The sequence below is a fragment of the Belonocnema kinseyi genome, chromosome 5, assembly GCF_010883055.1.
Source record: "Belonocnema kinseyi isolate 2016_QV_RU_SX_M_011 chromosome 5, B_treatae_v1, whole genome shotgun sequence".
NCBI classification, from domain to species: Eukaryota; Metazoa; Arthropoda; class Insecta; order Hymenoptera; family Cynipidae; genus Belonocnema; species Belonocnema kinseyi.
This window is the reverse complement of record NC_046661.1, coordinates 109,001,403-109,012,537: the sequence shown is the minus strand read 5'-3', so window position 1 is coordinate 109,012,537 and position 11,135 is coordinate 109,001,403. Positions and strand designations below refer to the sequence as shown.

Genomic DNA, 11,135 nt, shown 5'->3' with positions numbered 1-11,135 from the left:
ATTTGACAATCTTTGAAATACTGTTATTATAATTATAAATCTTTTTTTTTATTTTAATAGTGAAAAATGCAATTAAAAACATTAAAAAATTTAATTTTTTGAAACTCCACACACGAGACGAAAAATAAATTAATAAACAAAAGTTGTGATGAGAATGTGCCCACGCAGCGGGCAGATTTTTTACTGTTAATGATGTTTTTCATGATTAAAGCCAAAAGTACACAATCTATCAACAAGTGATTGATAAAAAAAACCTCAAGATCTTTTCCATGCGCACAAATTTTGTCTACTGATCTTTTAACGTATTTGCATATAATTTGACCGAAAAATGTAATTTTTGGATTTTTCATTATTTTGTATGCTGTCAAAATTATAATTTTTGATTTTTCAAGAAAATTCAAAAAGTTGTTATGACAATCTTGTAACGCATTCAAAAAGCAACATTTTTCTTCTCTTGACTTCTTTTCAATATCGGGCGTTTTTTGGCTTGAAATGTTCATTTTCGTGTGTTTTTTGGAATTTTGTAAATACTATACTTTTGGTAATATTTGGTCTTATGAAAAAAGTTATTCTGATAAATTGTTCGACTTTTCGAATACTATGAATAATCTTGCAAAAATTTTTTTAATTTTGAAAAAAGTGGTATCGAAAATATTCAAAATGTGTACTTTTTGCATTTTTATCAAAAATGGCTGGCTAAGGAACTTGGCCTTTAGTTTAGGACACTAAAAGACTGTGCCAAAAGACAATCTAATAGATTAATTTTTTAGAAATTTATTGTGAAAACAGGCAGACAGGCATACAGACAGTCGCATTCGTAAAAACCTGTTTTCAGATTAAGGGGGTATCAAAACGGGGACATTTGACCAAAACTGGAGGGGTCCAATTTGACACAAATCTAATACCTTCTCTGATGAGAATGTAAAAATAAAAACAATTTAAAAAATCCCTATTTCAGCCTTTTTCAAAAACTCTCAGTACTCTCGTTTGAAAAATGTAATCTAAAATAAACCTTGAAGTGGATTTAACTACCTCGTCATCACAAAATAATTTAATTGGCCTCTAAATCTTTACCCGAGATCAGAATCGTTCCTAATAGTTTCATGTATCTTTTAAGCCTGGATGACAACTTTCACTAGAAAAAAAACTTTCCTTCTCCGGAGGAATTTCCTTTGAATATGAACTTAATAGCTCATTTTTATTTCATGCTCTGCTTCGTCTTGAATCCAAAGTAGATTTGAAAAATTTGATGGATAATTAACTCTTTTGATGAAAAAATTGATTCTGTTTAAAACATTTTAATTTCCAAACCGGATTTTATTCATTAATTTAAAATCTAATAACAATAATAATAATAATAAAATGTACTAGACTATTAAAAAAAATCAACGTTAACAAAAAATTCCTTTGAGATATTGGGCTGTAACTGCTTAAGCCTGAGACATTTTCAGACATTAATTAACAATAACCTACAAGTTTTTGCAGCTAATGCATTTCGATTTTTTCGAAATTGTTTCGCAGGCATGCTTTTGTTTTTTATTCATTTTTTAATTGCTTTTTTTATTATTTAGAAATCATAAACATATCAGTGTAAAAGAAAATAACTGCAATTTACAATATAAGAAATTTTTTGGGACTAATTTTTAATCTTTAATCCGGTAGCCACTAACACTTCTGTATGCACTAATATGTCCCCGAGATGTCTCTTTTTTTAAAGATCAACAAAAAAACCTGATTATGAATATCTTTGGTAGGTTTCTCAAATATATGTCCATTTTTGTTTAAACAATTTCATTATTTATTGACAAAAAGAAATATAAAATCATTTTTAACATGTCTGAGAAAAAATAAAACTTTTTTGTCTTCTGCAATTTTTTTGTACGAGAATAATTCTGAAAAATCTTAAACTTGTACACTGTCTATATCAAGAATAGGTCTCTTAAAAGGAAAAAGAAATCTTCCGATCAAATAAAAACTTCTCTCCTTAAATTGTTAAAAAGTTGTTATTTTTAAGAGGAAACCGTTTAGTATCTTCATTTATTAATAAACAATCATCCAGATCAACCAGTCTTATAATGTTGCTCCAAACTGTTGCGGAAGCTTTATCTAGCATTATTAACATAATTTGTTGTTCATAATTTCTTTTGCTAAATAGCTTATAACATTTTATATAAATAATGACCCTCAATTACTAGAATTGACTTAATTTCTTTTTATTAATCCTTGACACATGATTAAACTTTTCACTCTCTTGATATTTACTCGTACGACGAGCCATTATTTATTTATAGCCTTATAAACAATGTACTTTTTATAAACACACGCTTACCTAAAAGCCACAATTTTCAAGTTACTAGCGATTACCTATTTTGATATCCTTAATTTTACTATAAAGAATAAAGTGAAATCTTGGGTAGAATTTTCGATATCTGACCCTTATTGTTTATACCTATTGTTATTAACAAAAATGCTCAATTGAGAAAATCTCTTTTTTTTATTAATCTATGGCAAAAAATAAAACTTTTCACTCTAGTGATATTTTTTCGTACGACGATATTATTTATTTATAGCTTTATAAACAATGTATTTTTTATTAACATACCCTCCCCTAAAAGCCTCAAAATTCCAGTTAGTAGTGATTACCTTTTTTATATCCTTAATAACAAGTTTTATTGTGTGCCATGGCTTAATAAAAAAATTAAGAAAACATTTACTTTCTTAAATGAACTTTTTAGTTAAAAACAAATATTTATAAACAATAAGGGTTAGATGTCGAAAGTGCAACCAAGATAATCGCATTCTTTATGGTAAAATTAAGAATATAAAAAAAGGTAATCGCTAATAACTTAAAAAATTGTGACTTTTAGGGGAGGGTGTGTTTATAAAATATATATTGTTCATAAGGCTATAAATAAATAATGGTTCGTCATACGAGAAAATATCAAAAAAGTGAAAAGTTTAATCATGTGTCAAGGATTAATAAAAAAAATATAAGTCCATTCTGGTAATTGAGGGTCATTATTTATATCAATTGTTAAAAAAAATGTAGCAAATGAAATCATGAACAACAAATTATGTTAATAATGACTTTTTTGGAGCTTTTAAAAAAGAGTAATTAATTCGAAACTTTACCAAAAAAAAAAATTAATAATTGGAACCTTATCATATTTTTGAAATAAATATATTTGACGTTTTGCTTGCTATGTTTCTTCCATTTTTTTCATTTAATAAGTTTTTCATTTTTTCATTACTTAAAATATTTGGAATAAAAAGAACCCTTTCACCTTTTTGCCTTCTGACATTAGTTTCAGTAAAAATAATTAAAATGCTAAGATCTATTGCAATTTACAATTTTTTAATTTCAAGCGTAAGTGGAGTCTCTAGCCTTCTTAGTTCATTATAAAAAAAGTCAGAGTGATACCAAATATTATAAAAATTGTATGACATTCTTCTTTAAATATTTTTTATCTGTCAGCGCTGTAAATTAAGAAATTGTTAATCTTTCCAATCACTTTTCAGCCTAGAACTTTTAAAATAAAATTATTTCAATCTCGAGTCGCTAAATATTACACAATCTTAAATTAATAGCAAATATCGAAACACTGAACATTGCTTCGTTTCATTTTTATATCTTTCAAAATTGAATCGTTTGAAAATAATTATAATTTTTATTTGGAAAAATAATTAAAAAATGGTTGAATAATGAATTTAAACCTGAAATGTCCACATGAGCTTGAATCAAAATTTCATATTAGACAATTTCAAATTATAAAATTTAAATAATTGAATAAATCGCAATTCAAAATCTTCGATATTAAAGAACATACAAATAAGGAATCCTTGAAATTGTAATGTTTTAAAAATGTAAAGGCTATAAAAATGGAAACATTTTTATTCCTAGGCTTAACATTTTAAATAAGTTCACTACTTAGCTTTTAAAACTGAAAATTAATCAGTTTTACAATTTTAAGATGACAAATTTTCGAATGTCCAGTATTTTAAATTGAAATTTTTTAATTTGAATTCCTAAGGAATGTTAATATATTATTTTCCTGAGTTCCTGAAAATCTCTGAAATCCTTGATTTCCTGAAATTTCTTGATATCCCTAGGCACTTTAAAATCTCTCACACTTTCTGAATTTTCGGAATTACCTGAAATTCTCTAAAGTGCCTGAATTTTCTAAAATAATTGATTTCTCTGAATTTCTTGAACGCTCTGAAATCCTCTAAAATTCCCTGAAATCATGGAATATCCTAAATTTTTTGAATATTCTTAATTCTTTGCATTCTCCGAATTCCTTAAATATTCGTAGTTCCTGAAATTGTTTAAGTTCTCTGATTTCACTAATTTCTTGGAATCTTTGAAATTTCTGAAGTCTTTTTCATTCTTAGAATTCCCTTCATTCCTTGAATTCTCATCCCTAATTAAATTCTCTTAATTCCTTGAATGCTCTTAATTATTTTAATCCTTTAAATTCTCTTATATCCGCGATTATCCTGAATCCCTAAATATTCTGATTTACTGAAATTTCTTGAATTCTCTAAATTCCCTGAATTTCTGTGATTCGTCTGAATATCTTAAATATGTATTCAGAATTCTCTAAACTCCTGGAAATACCTAGTAAGTCTGAAATTCTCTGGATTCACTATATTCCTTGAATATCCTGAATTATCGAATTCTCTGAAATCCTTGATTATTTTTAATTCCCTCAATTTCTTCTCAATTTCTTCTCAAGTTCTTCTGAATTCCTCTAAATTCTTTGCATTATTCTGAATTACATGACATTCAGAGAATTCTCAGAGCTGAGTACATTCCGTGAATTTACGATGCTAAGATAATTCAGATAAAAACTTTGTAGTGATTAGACCGTCCAATTTAAAATTAGAATCAAAGTAATCTAGTTTAATATTCATATATTATTAACTATCAAATTGCAATGCTTTTCACGCGCTCGAGCGCGCGTATAATATTGCTAATAATAAATCAAAGAAATTAACAACATATTAAAAAATTATGTTTTTATCATCAGTTTCAGGTGGTGATGACAGAACTCTTCACATAAATAATTCATCAAAATCATTAAATGAAAAGGGCATTTCTGAAACATTAAAATACAATGAAACCTGGGAGAAGGAAGATCTCTATTTGGGATACAGTGGAAATCCCTGGATTAGTACTTCGATATTATTTAATAAAAATGAGGATCAACTTACAGAATCCCTTTTGAATAACGACACAAGCTCATTCCAAACTTTGTAAGTTTTTCTGAATTATTATTATCCATTGATCAGGCCTCGCACTACTTTATGACTTCCAAAGAAATAGAAAAACCTGCCTCTGTCTTAAAAAGTAGCAAAAAGCAGCCCAGACTTTTAAACATGCAGCAAACAGTTGAATGTTTATTGAATTAATTTTTTAGCGAATAGCAGCACCGGACAGAAACCTTTAATGTTTCTTAACTTTGGATAAACTTTTTTCCGGGAGAAGGAATGATAAAAGAGGGAGTAAGGCGAAATGAAGGTGGAGATAGAGAAATTGGGGGAGGAGAAGTAGGGGAAATTACGGTAGGGGGAGTGAGGGTAAATATTACAAGTGAAATGAGGGGGAAGGAATGGGAAAAGTAGGGGAGCGAAATAATAGTCAAAGAAAGTTTGAACGACCTAATGTCTAAATATGCTGCGCAATCCTTTTTTGTAGGCGAGTGGCACCTACTTTGACTAATTTGATATAAAAACAAAAGGAAAGTAATTTTCTATTTGAATAATTACAGTAGAAAAAACTATAATCTTTTTCCAAAAGTCTTTACCCCCTGCATTTTTATATTTTAACAATATGATTAACCCCTAATTTTGTTGTTTTTCTCTCAATTTTTTTAACTTTCGCATGATATTTAAAGTCATATGTAAAACTTGAAAAAGAAAAAATATGAAAAATTTCAAACATTTTTCTAATAAACAAATAAGCTTCAAAGCAGGAAAATTTATTAGACGGAAAATGTGTTTCATTGTAGCCGTCATTTCTGGTAATTTTGTATTCTTACATTTAACCTTCTTTATGGAAATTAAAGATTCGTTATAAGCAACTTCTCAAAGATCTTTTTAACCGTTTTTTATTTAACAACAAAGTTTTTGTTGTTGTTGTTGTTGTAATTTTCAGAAAAGCCATTTCTTTAAAGTTTTCAGATTTATAAAAAAAGGCCTTGAATGAGTGCAAGAATAGTGTGGCCACAAAAATTTGAATTCGATTTTTGCCCTTTCCCCTTCCCAAATTTGTTTGTTTTAGGAAAAAAAAAATTCCATATTTTTTCAAATCTGTCAACATTGACTAGTGCTCCCAATCTTTTGAAATTATTATGGGGTTTTAAATCAAATGTGCTCGGCTTTCGGGAAAATGAAAAAATTAGCACATTTTATTGACTTTTTGTAAATTAAGCTTAACCCCCTCTTAAGAAATACTCAATGAATAATTCGCATAATTCATTTCATGTAAATAATTTTGATTAATTTCAAGAATAATATTTCTAACTTAAATTAAAATATTTCATCATTTACAGGATGAAAAAATTGTTGAAATGAATAAAAATTGTTTAAACAATTGAATAATATCCTGAAAAAATTACTTTTATCATTCGTTAATTGTGTCATTAACCTTAGAAACTCTCGGGAGAAATTTGTTAAATAAAAAAAAATTGTTCAAATAATTAATTTCCAAATATGTTATGTTTGAAATATTATTATTGAAATTCATCAACTGTATGATTTATCCCGTAAAATGATGACTTTTTACATTTTACATGTGAGGAAACAATTTTTTTAACAAACAGTAATTGTTTAAAAAATAATAATTAGTGAAAAGAATTGTAAATTGGAGACTTTTTGTGACTTATCGAAATAGTTTCCAGTTGGTCAAAAAAATACAATTTATTATGGTAAAAGAAAATTAATAAACAAAAGTAATTTTTTGGGGATTTGCAACGTTGAACTCATTAAAATCCATACATTTGATATTAAATGTTTATTGTCCAATCTGTCCTACGTATCTTTCTTTTTTAATAAAATGAAGAAATTGAATTTTTCTATTTTTAATCAAATAAAAAAGTTCCTGAAAAAGGCTATCCCAAGACGTTACAGGTGAAGAAATTTTGCTTTCTTCTGAAAAATTCTCCAAGTAAGGGTTAGCCCCTTATGGTTCCCGACCATTCAATTAATGTTGTATTAAGACTCATACAGAATGGATGCGATTTAACAAACTTTCAAACAATGCCTGGACAATTTATGAAACGAACAATTTCATATCAAATCTTGAAGTTTAAACCGACTAAACTACTGAAAAGGTGGACAAAATGTTGAGAATTTAAGAGAAAACCGCAACTTTCTAGCATTATTCGAAGACAATATTATTTAAAATAATACTTAATTGCATAAACAATTGTTTGTCTGCTTGAATTAATTATTAGCTCACACTAATTAAAAAGTTGAAAATAAGTTTAAAAATTCGGACATCCCGACTTTACAGGGCTTTTAAAGCACATTGTAAACTATATAGAAAAAAAAATCTAAAGAAAATCAAAAGTGTATTTTTTCAAAAATTGAGTCTTAATATTTGTTTTTGAAAAAAACAAAAATTTGTTAAACTGTTTCATTTAACTTTTTTTTAACTGCGTCTCACTATGAATAATTATTAAAAAATACATCTTAATATCATTGAAATCACCAAAGGAAGGAAAATATAAAAAAAAGAAAAAATTGCACTCAAATAATGGAGAATATTTATTAAACATTTTGTCTAGTCTCTTCTGGGCATAATATATAATGCCTAAGCAATCTGTATTATAGAGAGTATTACATACTTTGCCTGGCCTCTGTTGGGCATTATATATAATGCCTAGGGATTATATATTGCCGATTATATACTTTGCCTGTAACATATACATTTTTTAAAGATTTAAAAGGGAACATTTTTCAATTTTTAAAATAGCAATTGAACATTCTTCAATTTTAAATACGCATAAATCAAATCTCTAAAATTCGGATGGTTTTGAAGATCAGAAGTGAAGGGTTTTTATCTCTAAACTTTCCAAATTGAAGAAATTTCGAATATAAATGATGAAAATTACAGCTTTTTTTTTAACAGTAAAACAAAAATTTGCCTATTTTTTAATTGTAAATTTTTAAAAATAAAATTTTTTCAATTTTGAAGTTTTATTTTTGAAGATTTACAATTGAACATCAATTAATTTAGAATTTTTACAATTTTAAATGATTTAGTCTTGAACGTTTCGTGCGTTTATTTATACAAAAGACGAAAAATCTAGTTTTAGCTCTATTAATTATCTTTAAACGATTCAGGCTCAGTACTTCAAAAGGAGATCACAAGCGATTCAAAAGGGGTGTGCTCCATTTGTATAATATGCTTTTATGTGCCACTGATTGTAATCCTTTATCCTACAAAGGATACGGTTGTTACTGCGGATTTTTAGGATCTGGATACATCGCCGATGGAATCGATAGGTAAAAACTATTCTTAAGAATGAAATAAAAAAAATGAATAAATAAAAAATAAAGACAAAATATTTATAAATTCGATTTTCAGATGTTGTATGATGCACGACAGGTGCTATGATGCTACAGAATGTCCAATGCTTGTACAATACTTGGTGCCTTACTATTGGAAGTGCTTTCGAGGTCGTAAACCTATATGTGGTTCGTGCAAAATATTATTTATTAAATCGATGGGTTCAACGAAAGTAGGCAGTCTTTTTGTTACCGTTAAGAATTGGGCTAACTTCATTTTGTATGCAATTTAATAAACGAGTACAAGTGTTAAAATAAATAAAAATCTTTTTAAATTTCTTGTTTTGAAAGTTATAGGAGCCTAAATTACACCACAAACTGTGATATAAAATGCTGGGGTTTTCAATTCGTAGGAAATGTTTCAAAAAATAATAGGTTATATATTGCTCCTGATCCAGAATACTTAGCTCAATCAAGTTAGCCTAATTCTAAGCGGAAACGAAAAAAAAGCATATTCTTTGTAGAACCCATCGAAATATAAATTCAGCCCTGCATTTATGGTGGTCGATAAACTTCATTTTCAAAATCCCCCGGCTTCTATAAACGGAATAAAACAATAAAATTTCGGATTAAAATTTTAAAATCATTTATTTATTTGAACAAAAAAAAACTTTTCTAACATCAAATATGAATTTTCAATCAAAAATAACGATTTTTCAAGAAAAAAGTTAAATTTTCGACGAACAAAGATTACTTTTTAACAAAGCAGTTACATTTTCAACCAAATCATTAAATTCACATAAGAAAATAGTTAAAATTTTCAACCAGAGAAGAATTGATACTTGTAAAATTAAAATAAACAAATCTTGAACAAAATTATTGAATTTTCAAACAAATAGTTGAATTTTCAACTAAAAAAAAAAACAATTTTGTACCAAAAATGGAAAAGTAAAATTTTAAGACAAAAAAATTAATTTTCAACAAAAGAAAAAAAGAATTTTAAACAAAACTAAGTGAGATCAAACAAGACTAAATTTCAACTGAAAAAGTCAATCTTCAACCAAAAATAGAAGTTAAATTTTCAGTTAAAAAAATAATATTTAACCAAAATAAAAAACGAAATTAAAAAAAAAAATAATTAAAAGTTTCAAACAATGATTTAATCAAATGCTTGAATCCTCTACAAAAAACGATATACTTTCAAACAAATAGTGGAATTCTCCAGCCAAAAAGATAAATTTTTGGAATTTAGATTTTCAGAATTTTCAGCCAAAAAAGATGGATTTTCAAAAAAATAGTTGAATTTTCAACAAATAAGTTAAATTTTTAACCTAAGAGATCAATTTTAAACTAAGATTAAGAATTTTTAACTAAATAATGGAATTTTTTACAAAATATTTCATTTTTAGCCAAATGATTAAATTTTCTACCTACAAAAATGAACTTTCAATCAAATAGTCGAATTTTTAACCAAAGACATGCATTTTCAATTTTAAAATGACGAATTTCCTGTCAAAATATACCAATGCTCATCGAATTCTGACGTAATTCCTTATAATTGATTAATTTTTCAACACATGGAAATTATATATTTTTCCATGTAATGGTTTTTTAACAGATAAATTTATTAAATACTTTGGTGTTAATTGTTTTTATATACTGAACTAAAATCAATATTTTTTTAATATCCATTTTTATTTCTAAAATTATGAAAAAATTGCTCTCCAGCTCCGCTTGGATTCGAACCCAGTTCTTTCAGGACTTTCCAAGTCTGTCCGCAGATTAGTGGGTAGGAGCCTCAGACCGGTAATCTGAAAGACCTGGGTTCGCATCCCAGTGAAGCTAGAGAACAATTTTTTTACAATTTAGAAATTAAAATTGGTATTAAAAAATTTTTATTTTAAATCAGTAGACAAAAAACAATTAACGCTAAAGTATTTAATACATTTATACTGTCAAAAACCATGACATCAACAAATACTTTACCCAAGTAGTTGAATTTTCAATTTAAAAATATCAATTTTCGACAAAATAGCTAAACTTTGGACCAGAGATGAATTTTCTATTAAAAAGATAAATTGTCAACTAAAATTATGAATCTTCAACTATAATAAATGAAATTTCAAATAAACAAATCAATTGTCCACCAAAATGAAGAATCTTAAAACCAAATATTTTTCAACAAATAAGTGGTTCAACTCCAAAATATTTCTATTTTAAATAAAAACAGTTACATTTTTATCCAAAGAAAATAAAGTTTGTACTAAACTAGATGAATTTTTAAATCATAAAGACCACTTCTCTAATAAAATAGTTGAATTCTTAAACCAAAAAGATGAATTTTCAATAGCACAGTTGAGTTTTTTAACAAAAAAGGATGACTTATTAAAAAAATTGTTGAATTTTCAACCCAATAATACAATTCTCAACTAATTAAAAAAGTGTCACTGAAAATAAAATCTTTAAGAGGAAGCTGCTGCAAAAAAAATACAAGGCAAATAGTTTACTATCAAGAATATTATACGAGGGTAGTTCAATAAGTCCTTAGAATAACCAACAGATGGCGCGCGAATCGCTCCAAATCATCTGTTTTCAGTCAGCACCACTCCCGACTAGATATA

The 11,135-nt window shown here is 26.9% G+C and overlaps 1 protein-coding gene across 4 annotated transcripts in view; it reads left to right on the top strand.

Annotated features, from left to right (window-relative positions):
- The window catches only part of LOC117172795 (phospholipase A2), a 51,882-nt gene that overhangs the window by 40,151 nt on the left and 596 nt on the right, over positions 1-11,135 (top strand). For all 4 annotated transcript variants that reach the window (XM_033361018.1, XM_033361019.1, XM_033361020.1 and 1 more), the window contains 3 exons: positions 5,031-5,256; positions 8,350-8,511; positions 8,594-8,703. In XM_033361018.1, coding sequence (XP_033216909.1) covers positions 5,031-5,256; positions 8,350-8,511; positions 8,594-8,703 — 498 coding nt within the window. The remainder of the gene's footprint in view (positions 1-5,030; positions 5,257-8,349; positions 8,512-8,593; positions 8,704-11,135) is intronic.